Here is a 23,045-nt window from a genome sequence, read left to right as displayed (position 1 = left end):
GAACACCTGGCCAACTAATCAAAGGCGTTCATGTCTGACCATGAATCAAAGAATCAGAAAGGTGTTGGCTTGTAATAAAGAAAACACTCTTTAAAATAATTGGGCGATGATCCGACGCAATTTTGTCTAAAAAAAGCATCAAAGTATGTTGACCACACTCTCTCAAACTAGGAATCTATCCAATTTACACATTTATTTTCATTTCTCCTATTTCAGGTGAAGTTAAACCTCCCATTAGAACATTGATAAGATTGAAATCGATTATGAAGGTAAAAAAACCTCTCATAATATTATGGTTTGAATGTAAAAAAAAACATTGTATTTATACAAAAAAAAAAAATATGGTTTTTAAATGAGAAAGATGTATATATATATATATATATATATATATATATATATATATATATATATATATACGATTTTAAATGTAAAAAAAATATTTATATGGTTTCAAATAAAAATGGTCTAACATTCAACAAAATTGAAAAAAAATGATATTCGATTTGAAAAAAAAAATTGAGTGTCAGAATTAAAAAATAAAAATAAAAACTTAATTTCAAAATTGAAAAATGTGAAAACATAGTGTATTTTGTGTAATTATTTTTCAAATTTATCACATCAGCATGTCACTACAGCACGTTAAATCATCAAAACTGACACATCATTATGTCAACGAGATTGACCGGTTAAGTTGTCAGAATTATAATATCACAACTAGAAATTTTGGTACCTTGTAATCACAACACATATAACAACTATGAATCAATAACATGAAAGCATGAATGATGCTTATTTATAACAACAAAACTTCATCAAATACTTCATTCTAGCCCTACAAATGGTCAACAAAGAATTGGAAACCTTTGAAATTCCAATTTGAGTTCACTTTGAAGTAGGACTTCCTTATTGGACCTAATGGACCAATGAGCTTCCAATTTAACTATCTTGAACCTAGAACTCTCAAATAGGCCCTAATTGGACCCATATACATGAAACTTAACATTTTGGGCCTTATGAACCCAAAATAAACTAGATTAATTTTAATGGTCCTTATTGGACCAAAACAAATTTATATTAGCCCTAATAGATCATAAAAATCATTCTTTGGTTTTTATTGGGCCAAAAATCACATAACTTAACCATAAAATGGACTTAAGCATTCAAGGCCCATATTTTCTTTTCTTCCCTCTCCATTCTCGGCCCAAGCCCACCAAGAGGAAGAGTTGACTTGTGTGGGTGCCACCTCATTTTTACATGGAGGTTTTCCATGCAAAGTCTCATGCTTCCATGCACCTATCTCATCACTCACTCTCTCTCTTCTCTCCTCTCTTTCTTCCTCTCGGTCGAACCCAAACACACACACACACACACACACACACTTCACTCAAAATTCTCTCAAGGAAACTCTCTCCACTCATTTCCATATTTTCGAGATCTAAGAGGCTTTCAAAGAGATTCTTCTGATGGGTTTTAGACATAAGATCTTTCCTATGTGCACATACAACCCTATAGCTTGGATCTAGGTTTCTCTAATTGAACATGCAATATATCCAAGACTTTCATGGCTAGATCTAATGTAAACTAACAATCAAAACATATGAAAACAGATCTAGAATAATACCTTGAGTTACTTGCTTGAAAACCTTCTTCTTCTTGGAGCTTAGAGTCACAATTGTCACTCCTCTAATGGCTTACAAACTCCAACTAGCAAGAAGATGATTTGAAAGAGGTAAGGAAGAGGGAAATTGGCTCTAGGGTTACTCCAATAACAAGGTTGGCCGATTTCCACAACCCCAAGGGTCTATTTATACTTTGAGCTCCTAGGGTTTCACCCTAAAACCCTAATTGGGTAACTTAGCCTCAAAGCAATCCAATATCCCTTCTAGATAAGGCCTAGGATGATTTCTAGGTGATCAACATCCTTAAAATCGTCCACCCCATATCCATAAGGATTCTTAGCTCAAAATACAACTATCACACATTTGACAGTTTATACCCCTTTCTTCAATTAATCTCTTTAAGTCACCAAATTAATTCCTAAGTAATTTATGACTTATATTAATCAAATAATATTATTATTCCTTTAACATATTATTCTAATAATACATTAATAATAATATCTCTTCTCTCTATATAAATCACCTTGTCAAGTTGCTATGGTGAAGGCAACCCAAAAGGACCATGCACAATCGGGTCAAGTACTTACCAAATATAGTTACAGCCTTAGATACTAATCCAACATCTTCCACAAAAATCATCATCCAAGGTAAGTTTATGTTTGGATCCATGATCTAGCTACTTCATTTCATCAAAAATCTCTTCTAAATCTATTCAAACTTGTGATCTTACATCATCTAAGCCACTAAACTCGAGATCTACCAAGCTAGGATCGAAATTTCTTCTTCTAGTCTTCTTCAAAACCGAAACTACAATTCAAGGTGAGTTTCATACCCCTCTATTTTTGGTTTTCATATGTTTTATGGGGGATAATACAAGAAAATGTGTAGATCTATGTGTATGTGTATGCTATGTGTGATTTTATGCATGTATGTGTGTGATGTTATGTGTTTTTGTGATAAATATGTAACAAAAGGAGTGATAATTTGAGATCTATGACATGATAAAGGAAACAAACAAAAAATAAGTTCTTTTACACTAATCTAGTTAAGAAAAATAGCTTATAAGGTTATGAGGAACATACTTTAACATAAAACCCATTTTAGGACTTAAAATGTTAAAAATACAAAACTTGGGGTAAAAACTGCCAAGTCACGCTTTCTTGAGGGTCAAAAGAGTCAAAAAAGTTTTTATAATCACTTTTCTGAATATTAGAATTTTCAAAGGACTTAAAATGCAAAAATTTGAGTTATTGGGCTAAATATGGGCTTTTCGGCCCAACAAGCCCAAAATTGCGAAAATTGAAGTTTTTAAGGGGCTGAATTGTAATATTCAGTAAAACAGGGGACATGAAGTGACATAAAACTATTTCTAAGGTCAAAAATGCTTTTAAACTCCAAAAAGGATAAAAAGTGTAAACTTTTTGTATTCAGGGCCAAAATTTTAAAAATTGCGAAATTTGGGGTTCTAACCGAGAAACACCATTCTGGAAGGGCTAAAACTGTTTACTAAATATAATTTGGGTTAAAAATGTCTTTTCAACAAGTTTATGATACAAAAGTGTCAAGAAAATATTTTTAAGGACTAAAAATGAAATTGTTTTATATAAAGGACTAAAAGTGTTATTTTTATAAAAGAAAGGTAGTGAAAAGGGTCAAAGTCATACTTCTAAACAAATTAATTCATTATGAAAAAATACAAGATATCCGGCTAGCGACAAAACGAAAAAACAAATACACCTTCAATACCAAATATCGTTATTAACGAATTGATTCGGTCTCGAATCAATACAAAACAACAAACGTTAAATCAAAACACTTCAATAGATACGTGATGACTACAATGAGTAAATCTACAAACTTTGGGCTTATGAGTTTCAAATTATGCTTGTTGGGCCTTGCAAGCCCACCAACATGATATTTGGGCCTAAAAGGATAACGCTTATATGTTATTGGGCCTTCAATAACCCAATATTTTATAAAAAGACTTTCAATAGCTTTGTGTGCTAGTGGGCCAAAGTGTCCCGCTAGAAAAGCTAGTAAGGTCACAGTAATCAAATGCGAGTTGGACCATTGTGTCTTTTGCATCCACGACAACCTAAGGAACTTACGATAGTAGTGAGACATAATACTCCCCTTCTCTTCATTTGTTAAGGCTTACGCGAAATTAAAGTAGACATACTTAGGACGATATACAATACGGGTTAATTCAATATTCATTCGTTAAGACAATACAAAAATCAGTAATCACAAATACATTTCAACATCGGGAAAAAATCGGGTTTTTCCGGGGAGTTGACCTTGGACCAGGGGTGGGTTAGTCAATTGACCTAAGAGTATTTATGAGTGGCTAATCTATGTTTATGGATTTGTAGCCGGAGGATTGCCGGTGCATCAGCCAGACGTCTAGCAGTCAGACTTTCGGTAGCTACTTTTCGAGGTGAGTTTCCTTCCAGTAGCAGCGGGTCTAAGGCACCAAGGTCGGCCCGTATAGACGATATGTTAGTGTCGGAGTGTGGGCAGAGCCCGTATATCATAGTTGAGTTGATTATGATATATGCCGGTATGATAGAATTGTTTATACTCGTTGTCTGTGTGATACTTGTATGTTATGGTTGAGCAGTTGAGTGTGGGCGAGGCCCGTATCTCTCTGATAGTGGAGTGTAGGCGAGACCCGTATCTTTTAGATATCAGAGTGTAGGTGCGGCCCGTATCTCTCAGATAGCGGAGTGTGGGCGAGGCCCATATCTCCCAGATAGCGGAGTGTGGGCGAGGCCCGTATCTCCCAGCTAGCGGAGTGTGGGCGAGGCCCGTATCTTCATGAGTGTGTGCGAGGCCCGTATCTCCTACCTGTTCATTGTATGTTTGTATGGTATGAGGTATTATGGGGGAACTCACTAAGCTTTGTGCTTACGGTTTACAGTTTTGTTTTCAGGTACCTCTTCTGCAAGGGGGAAGGAGCTGGCGTGGTAGCGGTACATCATACACGCACCTTGTTTTCTGCACGATGAGTCATTCTGGGATTTTGTACTCTGATAGTTGATTGTTTTCATGTTTCGGTTTTCAGATACGATGTATGTTATGAAATGGTTTGACCAGGCAGTGTTTTGATTACAATCGTTTTCTAAAGTATTGATTTAAAAAAAGAAAATTTTTGGACGTGAAATTTGGGTCGTTACAAGTTGGTATCAGAGCCCTGGTTTGAGGGATTCGGACACACCCTCGGGGGTGTCTGAACTCAAATCGAGGGATTAAAAGATTTTGAAAAAAAGAAATGTTCTCTAAAAGTTAAGAAAAGAGAGTTTTGAGAAGGAACGAAGTATGTGATGTACGCGACCGGCCGAGCTCAAGTAAGTATTCCCTAAAGTACCCGTACAAGTTTATGTTTCTTTTATCAGTTTCAGTAGAACAGCATGCTAGAATAGGACTAAGATCTAGGAGTGATGCCTTATGTGCCTGCTTTATGTGCTTCAGCTTATGAGAGTTGCATGCTAGTATTGAGTAGACAGTAGTAGGATAGCCTATTTAGGTTATGCCTGGTAGTATGAGCTTAACATTGTATGCTAGTTTAGCCTCTCATTATGAGGACAGACTTGCTTGAGTAGTTCCCCTGCGTCCGAATGCTGCTTGCTATGTGCTCTGTGGGACTCTAAGTGATGAGAGTTAGTCATTAGGTGAATACGTCACATTACATGTGATCAGGGTTGGATAAACTTAGAGTGCTGGATTTGGCCCTATGGCACAGCTCTCGTTTGAGTCTAACGATTGTAGGGACGGGTCTGTTACTCGAAGGATTATCCGAGCCTCATCACACGTGATGGTATTCAGGTAATGGCTAATTCACATTACAAGGAGGCCTTCAGCAGCTGAGGACCGGGCATGGTGGAGTCAGAGATTCCCTAGGGAAAACCTAGGACGAGTATAGTAGTAGAGAAAGGACTTTCGTGGAGTCGAGGCAGTCCTTGAAGAAGGTACGGATAGATGTGGAAGGTAGTATGGGCCCGTACTACTGAAAGAAGAGGATCCGTACCCGAACTAAGGAAGGCAGAGACAAGACCAGGGAACTTGAAATAGATGTGATCCCTTTAGAGGTATCAGTATCACTAATGGTTGCCTGTGTGTATTGCAAAATGGTGGTACTACGCTAGAGGGCAGCTGGTGGCAGTTTTAGAGAGGGGTCGGGTTCGGGATCAGGTTCCGAGCCAGTAGATAAGAGGCTACGCGAGTTAATCGCGTCAGAGATCACCAGAGGCATCCTTGAGTCGACCCCCATCATTTTCGGGTCGATCAAGGAAAGGATAGTTGAGCTGACGGAGGACCGCCTCAGGGCGTTCAGGAGTGACATGGCATCTGGCCAGTCAGAATCTCGCACATTGTCCTTTAAGGACTTCAGGGGCAGTGGTGCGCCGGATTTCCACGGGGCAAAGGACCCCATTGCTGCCAGACGATGGATTGCGGACATTGAGTCCGCACATCTGACCAGATTCTGCCCCGAGGGGTCGAAGGTGAGATATGCAGCAGGATGTTTACGAGACCACGCTAGATATTGGTGGGAGTCCATCGGTGACTCATTGGGAGCCTCGACGGTTGAGGCTATGACCTGGTCGGACTTTGTGACCAGGTTCAGGGCAGAGTTTACGCCGGCTGTCGAGCTTCGGCAGCTGGCCAGGGAGTTTTTAGACATAAGACAGACTACGGAGACTGTGGCGGAGATCACCACCAAGATCTGGGAGAGGGCATTGCTGGTACCCCAGTATGCGGGAGATGAGGATATGAGGAAGACTCGCTATCATGACATGCTACGGGCTGACATCCGGGAGCATGTTAGCTTTTCAGCTTTCCCTACCCTAGAGTCCATGATTTCCAGGTCCAGGGCGAGGGCGAGGGAGATTGATTTGGAGCATATTCGGAAGAGAAAGGCAGAGACGGGGCAGGTGGTTGGGGCTTCGGGGAAGAAGCCCAAGGGATCAGATGGTAGGCCGAAAGGCCGAGGAGGGCCGGGCCGCTGCGGGAAATGCGACAGGTCGCACGAGGGAACATGTAGATTGGGGTCGTTAGGCTACTACAAGTGCGGCAATACGGGACACTTTAGCAGGGATTGTACTGCCCCTGTCTCGGTTGTTCAGACATCTGAGTTGCTGTGTTTCCACTGCAACCAGAGGGGCCACAAGAGGGCCAATTTCCCCAGTTGACAGCAGCATCAGCGCCGGTGAAGGCGCTAGCTCCAGCGACTCTAAGGATCACAGATGGTCGGCAGGGCTAGTCAAAGGCTCCAGTGGTGAGGAGCCGGGCCTTTCAGCTGACTACAGAGGAGGCACGCGTCACATCCGATGTGGTGATGGGTATGATTTCTTATTTATGCTTTATGTTATGCTGCTATAATTTGATATGCTATATGTATGTGCTCTGTTTAGGATCGTTCCATGTGAACGGTATCCAAGTTCAGGTGTTGTTTGATTCGGGGGCTACCCGATCGTTTGTTTCTCTTGCGCTTAGCAAGAAGTTTCCTAAGTCTTCGGGCACGTTGGATTGCCCTTTAGAGGTGGAGATTGCCGATGATTGATCGGTGCGAGCATCAGCAGTGTTCAGGGATTGTGTTCTGAGGTTGTTTGAGGAGCGCTACTTGGTGGATTTGGTTCCCATTCCGTTGCGTGGGAACAAGGTGATCATAGGTATGGATTGGTTGAGCCCTAATAGGGTGGTGATAGATTGCGCACAGCAGCTGGTGCGGATCAGGACCCCAAGTGGGGGAGAGTTGGTAATCCACGGTGAGAGGCCACAACATGGACCCGCGGTATGTTCAGCAGTGAGAGCTAGGCGCTACCTTCAGCAGGGTTGTGCAGTATATGTCGCGTATGTTATACCCGGGAGGCGGGTAAGGTGACAATGAGCGAGGTTTCGGTGGTACGAGACTATGCTGATGTATTCCCCGAGGAGCTTCCGGGAATACCTCCGGGGCGACAGGTTGAGTTCAGGATCGACCTAGTCCCCGGTGCGGCTCCGATAGCCAAGGCACCGTACCGGTTGGCTCCTCCTGAGATGCAGGAGTTGTCTACACAACTACAGGAGCTGTTAGACAAAGGATTCATTAGACCGAGCAGTTCACCATGGGGAGCCCCAATTCTGTTTGTGAAGAAGAAGGACGGGTCACATCGGATGTGTATAGACTATCGGGAACTGAATAAGGTAACAGTGAAGAACCGTTACCCACTTCCTAGGAATGATGACCTCTTTGACCAGTTACAGGGAGTATCTTGGTTCTCTAAGATCGATTTGCGTTCGGGTTATCATCAGATGAGGGTCAGAGAGGAAGATGTGCAGAAGACCGTGTTTCGGACGCGCTATGGCCATTATGAGTTTGTGGTGATGCCGTTTGGGCTCACCAATGCCCCTTCCGCGTTCATGGACCTCATGAACCACGTGTGCATACATATGCTGGACCGGTCTGTGATAGTTTTCATTGATGACATCTTGGTTTATTCCAAGACGCAGGAGGAACACGAGGGGCATCTGTGAGAGGTGTTGGAGACCCTGAGGAGGGAGAGCTTATATGCTAAGTTCTCCAAGTGTGAGTTCTGGTTGCACGAGGTGCAGTTCCTTGGGCACCTTGTCAACCAGGACGGGATTTCGGTGGATCCGGTCAAGGTGGAGACCGTGATGAGGTGGGAGGTTCTGAAGTCTCCATCTAAGATTCGGAGTTTCCTGGGATTAGCGGGCTACTATCGGAGATTCATTCAGGACTTCTCCAAGATAGTCGTACCCTTGACAAGGTTGACTAAGAAAACTGTGGTCTTTCGGTGGGGGTCGGAGCAGCAGGCAACATTCGAGGTTCTGAGACAGAGATTGTGCAAGGCGCCAATCTTAGCCCTGCCCGAGGGCGTAGAGGATTTTGTGGTATATTGCGACGCGTCCATTTCAGGTTTGGGTGCGGTACTGATGTAGAGAGGGCATGTTATTGCCTACACTTCGAGGCATCTGAAGCCCCACGAGGCGAACTACCCGACGCACGATTTAGAGTTGGGGGCGGTGGTCTTCGCTCTCAATATTTGGCGACATTACCTCTATGGGGTTCGGTGTACCATTTACACGGACCACAAGAGTTTGAGGTACCTCATGGATCAGCCGAATCTGAACATGAGGCAGTGTCGGTGGCTCGATGTGGTGAAGGATTATGATTGTGAGATCCTTTACCACCCGGGGAAGGCCAATGTAGTGGCCGATGCGCTTAGCCGCAAGGCGGTGCCGATCAGGAATATTTGCACGCGGATGACAGTGGTGACTTCACTTTTGGAGCGGATTCGGGTGGCCCAGCAGGAGGCCATGAAGGAGGAACATCGGAAGAGTGAGCGCATATTGGGTCAGGTTTCCTCCTTCGATTATGACAGCAGAGGATTATTGACATTACACCACAGGGTGTGGGTACCATACCTCGGAGGCGTGCGTCAGGTCTTGATGGAGGAGGCGCACAAATCTCGATTCTCCATTCATCCCGGGGCGACGAAGATCTATAGGGATGTTCTTCTGGACTACTGGTGGCCCTGCATGAAGTGGGATGTGGCTTGGTACGTCGAGCGGTGCTTGACCTGCAGGAAGGTCAAGGTCGAGCATTAGAGACCGCACGACAAGATGCAACCGTTGGATATCCCGCTATGGAAATTAGATAATATTAAGATGGATTTTATCACGAAGCTACCCAGGACCGCGCAATGAGTGGATTCTATATGGGTCATCGTGGATCGGTTGACCAAGAGCGCCTATTTTATCCCAATTCAGGAGAGCATCTCGGCTGAGAAGTTGGCCGACATCTATATCAGGGAGATAGTGGCGCGGCACGGGGTGCCAGTATCAGTGATTTCAGACAGAGATGTGTGTTTTACTTCCAGGTTTTAGAAGAAGTTTCATGACGAGTTGGGTACTCGTCTGCATTTCAGCACCGCCTTTCACCCGCAGACGGATGGTCAGAGCGAGCGGACCATCCAAAAGTTAGAGGATATGTTGCGGGCATGTGTTCTGGATTTCGGATGTAGTTGGGATATCTACCTCCCGTTGGCGGAGTTCTCATATAATAATAGCTACCATGCGAGCATCAACCGTCCTCCCTTCGAGATGTTGTATGGGAGGAGGTGCAGGACCCCGATATGTTGGGGAAAGGTTGGCCAGAGGGTCATGGGAAGCACCGAAGTGGTGCTCCAGACGACAGAGAAGATCCAGTAGGTCCGGAGCAGGCTTCAGACTACTCAGAGTCGGCAGAAAAGTTATGCCGACAAGCGCCATTCAGACTTGGAATTCCAAGTCGGGGATATGGTTGTCTTGAAGGTATCGCCATTGAAAGGCGTCATCCGATTTAGGAAGCGAGGCAAGTTGGGCCCAAGGTACATCGGGCCATTCAGGGTTGTAGCCCGGGTGGGCAAGGTGGCGTATAGGTTGGATCTGCCAGCCGAACTCAGCCAGATCCACAGCACTTTCCACGTCTCTCAGTTGCAGAAGTGTCTGGTAGACGACTCGGCAGTGGTAACTTTGGAGGATATTCAGGTTGATGACATCCTGAATTACATCGAGCGGCCTGTGGCAATCCTCGACAGGAAGTCGAAGGATCTAAGGAACAAGAGGGTGGAACTCGTGAAGGTGAAATGGCAGCACCAAAAGGGATCCGAGTGGACTTGGGAGTCGGTGGAAGAGATGATGGAGCACTACCCCGAGCTGTTTCAGGATCGAGCAGCAGACTTCGAGGACGAAGTCTAAAATAAATGGGGGAGATTTGTAGCACCTGCTTCCTGGTACGTACTCCTTGTAATTAATATTTTTAAAATAGTGCATTTTGGCCTTGGACTCGGCGAGTTGAAGGACCGACTCGCCGAGTAGGAGCGGAATAAGACGCGGGGTCTGAACTTTGGACTCGGCGAGTAGACCCTGTCTGGGCAAAAACCCTAATCCGGGTGTTTACACCCTATTTAAACGCTCTAACTTGGCCTCCTTTGTCCCTAACACTTCCAGAGAGCTATAGAAAGAAACCCTAGCCCCCATATTATTATTGAGAGTGATTTTGGCTTTGTGAAGAAGGTTTGGAGCTTTGAAGAAGAAGGAAGAGGTTGAAGTGTACAAGGAGGGGAGGAAGATCCGCAATCTACACTGTGGGAAGCTTCCATTCAGGTAGAAAAGTTCTTACCTTGATCACTAGATCATTAGACCCCCTTTTTGTCCCAAATTAGTGGTTTTCAAGCCCTAAAACCTCAGACTCCATGTATTTATGCTCTATGTTCTGAAAGGACTTCAGATTGGGACCTTATGGACATCTTAGAAGTGTAAAGTCTTTGTGGTTGGAGTTATTGGGGTCCCTATTGAGTATATGACCTCTTAAAGAGCTTGGATTTGCCTTCTTGAGCTTATAAGGCCATGCATGCACGTAAAGTTTGCAACTTTACGTGATAAGCATGCCCTAGGAGCATAGATCTATGGTTTAGAAGCGTTGCATCTCTCAAATTTGGTCTGTATGGGAAGTGGGTCGAAGGGACTCGGCGAGTCCCAAAGTGGAACTCGGCGAGTTCTATGAAGATGGTCTTAGACTCGGCGAGTTGGATGAACAACTCGGCGAGTCCTATTAAGATTGCCTGGAACTCGACGAGTGGTTCTTCAAACTCGGCGAGTCATATGAATTGTCACTGAGTAAGAGGGGTTTAAGTGTTGAAGGTCCAACCCTTCGTATCTGCATGCGGAATTAGCAATTTAACGTGTAGCAATAGTCCCAGAACCCCAAATCCTCTTAAGGGATGCTCTGGTGAGGATTTGGAAGCGAGTAGGAGATCTGCTCGTGGGGACTCGGCGAGTTGTTCTTGGACTCGGCGAGTCGGATCGCAAGTCGGTTCTATAGTCCCGAGTAGTGAGTTAAGGGTGACTCAGTGAGTGGGAAGAGGGACTTGGCGAGTAGGACCGGGTTAGTAGGAGAAGGACTCGGCGAGTCTGTGCCATGACTCGGCGAGTCCAGTCAACTGGAAGTTGACTCTGACCAAGGAGTTGAACTTGGACCTGGGGTGGGCCAGTCAATTGACCTAAGGGTATTTATGCGTGGCTAATCTATGTTTATGTATTTGTAGCCGGAGGATTGCCGGTGCAGCAGCCAGACGTCTAGCAGTCAGACTTTCGGCAGCTACTTTTCGAGGTGAGTTTCCTTCCAGTAGCAGCGGGTCTAAGGCACCAAGGCCGGCCCGTATAGAGGATATGTTAGTGTCGGAGTGTGGACAGAGCCCGTATCTCATAGTTGAATTGATTATGATATGTGCCAGTATGATAGAATTGTTTATACTCGTTGTTTGTGTGATACTTGTATGTTATGTTTGAGCAGTTGAGTGTGGACGAGGCCCGTATCTCTCTGATAGTGGAGTGTGGGCGAGACCCGTATCTTTTAGATATCAGAGTGTGGGTGCGGCCCGTATCTCTCAGATAGCGGAGTGTGGGCGAGGCCCGTATCTCCCAGCTAGCGGAGTGTGGGCGAGGCCCGTATCTTCATGAGTGTGTGCGAGGCCCGTATCTCCTACCTGTTCATTGTATGTTTGTATGGTATGAGGTATTATGGGGGAACTCACTAAGCTTTGTGCTTATAGTTTACAGTTTTGTTTTCAGGTACCTCTTCTGCAAGGGGGAAGGAGCTGACGCGGTAGCGGTACATCATACACGCACCTTGTTTTCTGCACGATGAGTCATTCTGGGATTTTGTACTCTGATAGTTGATTGTTTTCATGTTTCGGTTTTCAGATACGATGTATGTTATGAAATGGTTTGACCAGGCAGTGTTTTAATTACAATCGTTTTCTAAAGTATTGATTTAAAAAAAGAAAATTTTTGGACGTGAAATTTGGGTCGTTACATAACAATAGTATTAATTATAAGCTAGTGCAGATTTAAGATGTCTTTGTTATACGCAACAACAACAAACAAATAAACCACACAACAACAACATAGAAATCATTATCAAACATACAATAGCTTAAGAAAAATATTTACCTAATGGCAGATGATACTTGGATTACTTTCTTTGAAAATAAGAATGTTACCGGAATCAAGGAGACCATGGTAACACCGTATGATATTTGGATGATTTTGACCCTTTCTCTCCTATGTATAGAATTAAATTCAATTTTGGTAAAGAGAAAGGCTATCTAGCTCAGGTGCCAAGGCGGCCGGAAGTTCCCCATCCTCATGAATACACACTTTCGTCACTTTCTTGGATAAATTAAAATCAAATTCGTACATTAGATACAATTTAACAGAAGTAATGAACAGAGATACAAGTTGTAGATGAGGTTTCATTACTAGTGAAGTTGAAGAAGAAAGTGCACAATCAAAACTGATGTACCGAGAACCCCAATTGTGTGCAATTCAACACTCGATCACATAATATTGAGAACAATATATATTTCCGTATGATGTTTTGTAACCCTCAGATATAAAAAATCAGCTTCTTCCGGTTTTGGCTCTCCCAATTTTGCTTTTAGATAGCAGCTGATTTTTTATATGAGGGTTATACAAAGAGAATAAGGAGCTAGAATTAGCGGATTGCCATGGAATTGGTTCCTATCTTGCTAATCAATGATTACTGATTTTTCGGAATGGAGAAATGTTTGGGGATTTGATGTGTTTTAAAATTTCAATCAAATTAATTTGGTTTCCAAAAGTATTGAAGAGATTAGAGAAGAAACGGTTGAACAACAGAAGATTTCCTAATTTCTTGCTGAATTTTTTGGATACTAATCGCATAATAAGTTTGACTTTAAGGGAAAATGTGGTATTTCAGTTTGACAATTTTGAGCTGGAAAATTAGCTTGGGGAGGGGCTTAGTAATTGCCACGTGGCAAAAATATACTTATTTTATTAAATTAGGGGATATATATATATATATATATATATATATATATATATATATATATATATATATATATATATATATATATATATATATACTAGTATGGTACCCGTGCGATGCGGCGTGCGAGATAGTTTAATACAGCAAATAGTTTTAATGCGGCGGTTAATTTCCTTTTCATGCTAGATAGTTTGTTTTAGTTTTAGTATAGTTTTTGTGTTAGATAGTTCATTTTGTCGATTAATTTCTAGCTAGGTACGTAAATGTTGAGGCAAAATAGTTTCTTATCTGATATCATCTATTATACTGGTTTTATTTTACGATTAGGTTAAATGTAAAAGTATATGTAGCGGTCTTCAATGAAGGGTTTATGAATAGGTTTGATTGGTAGTTAGTTTCCGGTCTCCATTTGGTGATTAGTTTCGATTCAACGAACGGATTCTCTTTTCTTTCGGAAAATGTGTTATTGAAAAGAGATGCAATGCAACAATAAATACTTTTTACTGTTGGATGACACACGAAGCATTGGTATTATAAGTTTATTTTTGTTGATTAGAGAAGTCTTATTTTATTTATTTTCATTTTACAACACATAAAGAAAAGTGAAAATTATACGAATTCTCATCATGGGTTATATAATGAAGTCGTAAAGACATCTAACAAAATTAAGGAGACATTTTTTAATTATACATATTTTCATCATGGGTTATATTTTGAATTCGTAAAGGCATCTAACAAAATTGACAAAGAAACTTGAATATCACTTTCGTTTAGTATTTCTATCCTCTTAAATGTTTAGATTCAAGTTATTACTTGCATTATTATTTGCAAAATCTTGGTTTTCTTTTGACATTAATTTATCAAGATTGTTTACGGTTGATCTCACATACCCATTAGTTGTAAGCACTCACTTTTCGTTTGATTTCGTATCCCCATTAATTGTAGGTACTCGCTTTTCAACTGTAGAAGCTAGCATGAGGTGAGTAGTCACTTTTCACCATGTGTATAAGCTACACTATTAGGTGATGAACTAAGCAGTCACTTTTCACAAATGTACTTTGTTAAAAGTTATAATCACAAATTTATATTAATAATCCTCATTTCTCATTCATTGATAATCATCTTTATTTTTAATTAATTGTTGTTTTACAACAAAATATCAAATTATATACAAATTTCACAATTATACCCATGAAATGAAACTTGTAACACCAAATATTAATATACAAACGCACGACAACCTTACATACATGAACACAATTAAACTTATTTTAAACAACCAAAACATAAAACTTTTATTTCATCGTTAAATAATTTACCAGGTAAAAAGATGGTTACATTTTAAATGAAACAAAAACAAAATACTTTCTGACCTCTGGATCTGTAAATTTATTACTCTAACCTTTTAAAAACTTAAATAAAAAAGTGTAGACATGCTAAAAAACATTCAAACACACCGACACATATAGAAACTTACATAAATTGTTAACAAAATTTATTATAGAAACATAGAACTGTTGGAGTTCAAATTTTTGAAGAAGATCTAATCAGAAACTAAAAATTCAAGATCCAAACAAAAAAATAAACCTAACTCTTACTTTCTTCTTAATTCCTTTACAATATGAACATCCATGTTCATCTTCCTGATCAATTATCTTTTCCATTGCTAAAAAAAATTAAAAAGAATACATACATGTAATAAATACAAATAATCAACCTACTTAGATAACACAAATCAAAATCATACATAGATCTACACCATACACAATATGCACACAAATATGAAACATCTTAAAACATGCACACAGATCTGGAACATCTTCCACCGAAAAGACAAAAAATGGTTTCTATGTTTCTTTTGTACAGATCGAATGAGAAAAGGAACAATGATAATTAATCTGTGTGTTTGCATGTGATCTGAACGATGGGGCATCAATAAAGAAAGAAAGGAAGAGAGCGAGACTGAGGTGTGTTGAAGATTTAGATATGATATTAGAGAGAGATATATAGATGTGTTTCCATGAAGTAGAAGTGATGGTAGCAGAGTTAAATGGAGGCGAGTTGTGGCAGTGTTGAGCTTAAGATCTAAGGTTAGTGACAACTGTGGTGGTGGGTTGTGTTTCAGAAGGTTTGTTGACCAAAAAATGTATAGCTTTATTTGAGCTAAAAAGCATAAGAACCTGTGGAAGAACAATCAAACATGTGAAATCAAGAAACAAAAAGGAAGGAAAATCAAAATCTAACCCAGGAAAGCAAATAACAATGTCAGACAAAGCAAAGAATCAACCCTGCTTGACGACTTGGACTATTCCCTGCGACTATAGATGCACCAGATTAAAAACCCAAGTAAGACAAATTTCAATTTAGGGCTCGTAAAAGAGGGGGCAAAAAAATTAAACAAAAGGACGCAACAATTTTTCATTCACCTTTATGTTCCCCTTCGTCCCTTTGATTTTTGTTCCTGCAACTCCTTTCAGTAAACTTCCCTAAAACCACAATATCTGTAACAAAAAAGAGATCTAAGTCCATCAATTACAGGTTAAACTGATAGAATCTGAATGTTAACTTTCCTTCTTTAATTCTGAGTTTTATCAAACGAATAGTATAAGCTGACGAAAAGGACAAAGACAAAATATAATAACAAAGGCTTTATAACACAGATAGAAATCTGAAAGCTCTTACCAGAACAGGGGTGTTTGGTGTTCATGTCGAGGAAATATATGAGATTTGGTCAAATATGTTTCTTTGTAGTTAGGGTTTCGCACCATCACCCTCAAATCATACTGAGAGAACATGGAAGATCTGAGCGGTGAATCTTTAGGGTTTTGATGGTATCGAGAGGGAGTAGAGATGGCGGTGACTGGAGCGTATTCTTTGGTATCAAAATTTGAAATGCAGAAGATTCTAGGAGAGTGTGAAGGTGTTTGTAACCATTGGATCGTTGAAAAGGATTGACAGATATAATTAGACCCTGCTCGATCCATGTGATGTCCAGTCACCATGGTTTCCTTTTCTGCATACGTTTGCCCCCTATTTTTTATGCATCATTTAGTTGTAAAGAGAGTTGCATAAGTTGTCTTTAAGACAATTTTTTAAAGGGTAGCTTTATTTATTGTACATCATGCATCATAAGTTGTGTTTAAGACTAAATTATGTATGCTTTATAAGATGGTATATATATATATATATATATATATATATATATATATATATATATATATATATATATATATATATATATATATATATATATATATATATATATATATATATATATATAGGGTTAATTTATAATGTGGAAGATGTAGATTGTGTGGATGTATGGTTGAATGTGAGCCAATAGTTTTAATTATTATTAGAAAGTAAGTTGCTTATATGATTAAGCTAAAATAAAAATAAACTTGCAGCTAACTGAAAGAAATGGATTCAATAGGCTAAGAATGTAATTTTACATCAACAATAAATAAGGGAGCCTCAGATATTTTGTGTTAACTGATCCCATTTTCTCTTTCAACTTGCACACAAAATAAGAAAGAACTAGTTATTCGGACCATCAAATCGAGAAGGATCTTCCAAGAATCAAGGTCGATCAGAAAGCATTGATTAACGTAGTAGAATATAAACAACCAATATTCAATTTGTGATGATACAAAAAGATTAGTAATTACAAACAAGTGGGTTACATTATTCTATAAGAATGATGTGTCGAATATCAAGTTCATAATTCAAGAAGGAACAAAATTTTCTAATTCTTATGGAATTGAGTTTATTCTTGTAGAATCGTTCATTCAAATGTAGTTTTCTTTGTCTTCTAATTGAATGAAGGTTGTTAATCGAAGGATTATAATTTTTTGTTACAAAGTAATCGGTGGAATTGGTATTTAGGGTCAGTTTTGTTTTATAATTTGTGCTCTTAGTATAACAATTCTAAAAGTATTTTTTTTAGAATTGGAGATCAAAGAAGACCAAATATACAACAAGTATCGATTCTCTTGAATCCATTCACTATGTTGCTTGATTTTATAAAGTTATATTCTCTGCAATATAACTTGAATCCAAAAGGGTTTTTACCCGTCTTCCATAATATATTCAATTATATGATTTAATTTCAAATGGGATTCGCAAGTTGTTAGCGATTCTGGCCAATTATTTGCTTGATTTCAAGTGGGTTTTAAGAAGTTCTATAAAAAATTGGATGATTATTGTTCTAATTTCAAGTCGGATTTGCATGATTTACAAGAATTTGTCAATTATATGCTTAAACTCAAGTGTGTTTGAAGCTATTATTTATTTTGACTAATTCATTGCTTTCTTCGATAACGTACTTGTCATGTTTTATTGGGAACAAATTCCACAACATTTTTCTTTAAAAGGATACTCTGATTTTCAAATGAAGCATAAACAAATCGGTCTTTTTTGGTCGTGAATTTGGGGATGTCACAATATCCATCTAAGTTCATAATATGGATACCAACTCTTGCATGGTTCATTAAAACCCATAAGAATGACAATTTTATGCCCTAACAACATCAGAAATGCTAAGATATAACATTCTAAGTTTCCAAGAGTAGCTCATACTCCCAAGGATGACTCAAAGAACCATATTAAGCTCAATACAATCCCTAAACTAGATCTAACAGTTAGAGTCATCAAGATAAGAGCTTTATACCTTCAATTGCTAGCAAAGTTGATGAAGACTTTGGATCCTTACGCTCGAGTCCAACCAAAGCTTCACCACCATGATCCTCCTTCCTGAAAGAGTAAAAAAAATGCCAAAAAACTACCAACAAGGATCAAAACACACACAAAAACATCTAGGCTTTCGTGGGGAGTCATTAGAGGCAAAGAGGCTGATGATAAGATGGTATAAGAGAAAGATAAAGTGATTAAATAGTGTCCAAACCATAAAAACTAGGGTTTATCCCATATGTTCATACGCCCAACGTACGCCACATATAGCAAACGTACATGGTTGCCTTCCGTGATCAAACTTGAGCCTTGTACGCTCAACATACTCAAGTTAGCCGCATATCCTCGTAACTTCAAATGGTCATTACTTCTTCATTCCAACTCCGATTTCGACATTCTTTATATCTACGGAAAGGTAATGAGAAGCTCTACAATCCTATCAACTCTCCTTTTCCTTAAAACCTTTCGAAATTAAATCCTAAATTCATAAAAGAAGTATGAAACATCACTTTTCCCGTTTTACCCTTTGACTCCAAAACATAACCAAGGGCTAAACATTATTTTATTGAAGCCCAAGACCTTTATTTAATCCATTTATTGACCACAATCTCCAAATAAGAACAAGATGTTACAACTCTCCCCAACATAAATTAGATTTCGTCCTCAAAATCATTCATTAGTACTTCCTTTACCAATGTAGTTGATCCTGCCCGAACTTCTTGAATTTCATTTTAGACTGAAGATTCATCCCATACTGACGAACGCCTCTCAAACCTGCCATCCAAACCCTATCTTAGAAGAAATCTCTTATTCCTCCGAAATAATGAACTTTAACACTATGACCTTAGCCAAAGAAAGAAACCTAATTGCTCTGCCTGGGAACTAAAACAACTATCATACTCTTGCCAACTGGAAAACCTCATATCAGAGCAATAACCGCTCAAAGTAGGAAACTTCCCGAAAACTTGAACCCATCAATTTAAACCCCAAAAATTATTTCTTAGGACTGTTGATCATTCATTCATCGTATCGTCACTAGTCTCTGACTATGAATACCACTCTTCCATATAGACGGAATACTCAAAATATACGAACGTGAAGACTCGCAACAGGCCAACACCACACGGGCCTAAAGATACCCAACCATTAGTCCACCGACTTGTAGGAACCCAATCAACATCTCTCACAATGCTAACTGAATACAACATGGGCCATACCCTTCTATTACACATAATTCCTTTCATAGCACATGTTGATACCAACGTAAAACTAGATGAAAACATGGTCACACACAACCAAAGAATGAGATAGATAGTTATACTCTTGTTCCAAATCGAATGCTATAACCCAAGTGATAACCATGCCAATAATACTAACCAATCGATCTCATGTTATGTTACACAGTCCACTTGTACCTCTCATGACCATAATCGGGGCACTACCACAATGTACACCCCCAAGGGAAGACACATAACTAACCCTAGATCTACCGCACTGTTTCATCCTCACAACCTTACCCAAAGGGTGAAGGACCAATAGATTTAACGAATGACTAACCTCAACCGTTAAGAGAAACGTCCTCATGATCGATCGATACAAGATCCCACACCTCGATCGAAACTGAACATATCCCACCTTTATGCAATAACTTGATAAAACTTCCAAAGCCATTAGAAATACTGCCAAACTCTGGTCGGGTCAATCCAGATACCAACCACGCTGATGACTCGGCATGAAAAAATTGGATTATGCATAGATCCCCAAGCCACAACTAAAGAACTCCACAATACTGCCTTAGTATGTGAACTTCCAATAACCAAGAACATCTACGAAACTCTGAAAATATTTGACTGATCACCATCAACCCAATCTAGACTATAGATATCATTCTATAAAACAAGCTAACAAATCCTTCATGAGTGACACAAGCACTCCTGAACCCTGACTTCGTTGTCCAAGATGGGGACAACCAGCTTCCACGGGATCTTTTACCAAAAGCTCCTAATGTGAGTGCTACACTTGCCTTCCTGAAAAAACGAGTTGGAATATACTCATCCGACACTTTTGTTCTGAATAATCCTTTATACCTATCAATCCTGACAGATTTTTACCAGCTCGAGTTTTAATATTCCTAAAACTTAACGACTACTGTTCTTACACCCACGATCATACCTAGTCCTCATTGCATAGAAAACATGAAGAACCTTTACATATCTTGCATTCATACTCGATATTCCTACCCTACATAGTCCTTGAATTGTTGCTGATACCACTAAGGATCAGACCAGTTGTTGGTCCCCTAAGCAGGATACTAAATCCTCTTCAAAATGCGACTCGCGGTATGCAAAATGACATAAGAAGATTCTCAAGACCATCATGAAGAAAACTTAATTCCTTAGTGGATACTTAGATAGACCGCATATAGCATCTCACACACCAACATTTAATCATAAACACATTTGATAAGAGCATGTAAGAAGGGATGCGGTTCATACATGCAACGTCAACTGGTGGAACTCGAATCTCTTTGGCCTAGGAATGTAATGCTCGGCTCCTCACCACAGGATCCTCCACTCGCGACCATCAGTACGTATTAGATTGACTGGAGCAGGTGGCCTCATTGCTCCTCTTATCAATTCCAGATAGTCGGCCTTATCGTGGCCCACTTGGTTGTAGTGAAAACATATGAAAACTGACTCTTGAAGGAAATCCCTAGTGAATGAACCAAGTGTCCGCAATTGAAACATCCTTTCCCTGTTTCCCGACAGCCTCCCATATGGATCCTCCCACACTTGGCATAATGACTCTGAGCTTGCTGGCGTCCCAAACACGAATCCTGAGTCCTGGGCTTCTTCCCCTGGTTCACTCAATTTGAATCTACTCTGCCTTCCACTTCCCTAGGTGATCCAAATCAATCTCCCGCTCAAAGGTTCTAGCAATCACACAATTTAGAGTCTTGCACCATGATATGCTCACAAAATCCCTTGTCAGTGGTTGCATTATGATAGCTGGCACAACCTCCGCCTTAAACCGGGTAAAAAACTCTTCTTAAGACATAACCTCCAACTCAGTAAGCGTAATAGATTGTGCAATCAATTCCCAACAACTCCTTGCCACATGATACAAGAGATCCAAGGCTAGCTGAATCTTTGCTCCTACGGGATAGGGGCTAGTGTGGAAGACACCCTCCATCTCCTTAATCTAACGTGAAGTCAAAACCCTGGTAGTCTTTCCACAATCTATAGGGGACTGATATACAACTATGTCAACAGATGACGTGAAGAACTCGTACATCTCCTCACCAATTGGCTCATCACCAGAGCCTACACCTGAGCCTAAACCAAAACCCAAACCTTCTCCATGCGTGCTCATCACCATTCCGAAAAGCAATCATACACATGATCAAAACATACACAAATTATCCTCATCCCACCGGATTCCTAGATTCTCTGTGACTCTCATCAAATTGAATATGGATCATGTGCTTTCAATAGTATGGGCTCAATACAACCTTAAACACTTATCAATAATTTCCTCAAGAATCTTCCCAAATCCTCCAAGTCACCTTCTTAAACTGATACTCTAGATACTCGCTAAGTAGCGCAACCAACCCACTAAAACACTTCCTAGGTTCCTGACCTTACCTTGCAATTAGCTGCTGTAGAACTCCAAATGATATCAATTAACTACTTCATGAATAAAATCACATACAACAAAGCATAGATAATCCTTCGAGTAAAACACTCATCACTACAATGGTTGGAATTAGACAAGAGCTATGTAATGGGGTCAAATCAATCAGTCTGGGATTATTTAACCTATGTAATATGCGACTGAACGTATTCACTTAATAGTTAATTCACATCATCAAGAGTACCACAAAGCACAAAGCTAGCAACATTCGAGCAATAACACTCCAAAACACAAGACAAACATAGTACATCTCAAGCTCACTTACTACCAATAAAGATTTTGAATCTAAAACATCATTCAGTTCCTCATAGGCTATAGGGCATTACATATCAGACCAACCATACAATCATCTAAACTCCACACAAGCATGCAACTCAAAAGCTCAACCAATCAGGAATATAATGGCATCTCTCCTAGCATAAAATACTGAGTAGATCCCAAGCCGTAATCTAGCCTGCAATTCTCATAACATATAACGTAACAAACATGTATGGGTATTATGAGAATTATTTACTTGAGCTCAGCTGATTGCACGCACCACCCCCATTCTTTTATTACAAACTCCTTTTATAAAACATTTATTTTTATGAAAAATCTACCAAACCCCCAGTTTGAGTTCAGACACCCCAAGAGTATGCCCGAATCCCTCAAACCAAGGCTCTATTACCAACTTGTAACATCCCGATAAATCTAGACAAAAATTCATTTTTAATTCATTCCAAAACACCCAGTAATTATGTCAAAACAACCAAAAGTGTATCTTAGTGAAATGATATCAAAGTACAAATCCCAAATCACATAATGCTGAAAACATGAGCGGATGAGGTGCGATCAAGTCGGGCCCTTCCCTTTCAAACTGGAAGTAGTTGAATCATGAATTGAAAACTATAAGCACAAATTTTAGTGAGCTCTTTCAAAATACTGCATACCATACCAACATAATAGTCAAATCATAATTGGGTCTATTTCACCACTTCGATATCTTTCAACCGGTACTTGGTCTATTTCACCCTCTTTGGTATCTTTCAATCGGCACTAGGTCTGTTTCACCCTATTCAGTATCTTTCAACCGGTACTGGGTATATTTCAACCCTACAACTAAGCATACAATTTTATCAACAAAAGTCAAAAGGACAACAAACATAAACAGACATAACATGGAATTATCACGAAGACAACTATCACTCTAT

At 39.9% G+C, this 23,045-nt stretch overlaps 1 protein-coding gene across 1 annotated transcript; it reads right to left on the bottom strand.

Moving 5' to 3' along the window:
• Window positions 1-14,946: 14,946 nt before the first annotated feature.
• On the bottom strand, window positions 14,947-16,500 carry LOC111904659 (uncharacterized). The gene is made up of 4 exons (XM_023900399.3): window positions 16,156-16,500; window positions 15,900-15,974; window positions 15,761-15,791; window positions 14,947-15,653 (listed from the first exon to the last, which is right to left on the bottom strand). The coding sequence occupies exons 1-4, from the start codon at window positions 16,178-16,180 to the stop codon at window positions 15,227-15,229; spliced, it is 558 nt and encodes a 185-aa protein (XP_023756167.1). The 5' UTR covers window positions 16,181-16,500; the 3' UTR covers window positions 14,947-15,226.
• Window positions 16,501-23,045: the final 6,545 nt, after the last annotated feature.

Source organism: Lactuca sativa, chromosome 4, assembly GCF_002870075.4.
Source record: "Lactuca sativa cultivar Salinas chromosome 4, Lsat_Salinas_v11, whole genome shotgun sequence".
In the NCBI taxonomy this organism is placed as follows: Eukaryota; Viridiplantae; Streptophyta; class Magnoliopsida; order Asterales; family Asteraceae; genus Lactuca; species Lactuca sativa.
This window is presented reverse-complemented; position numbering and strand designations above follow the sequence as displayed.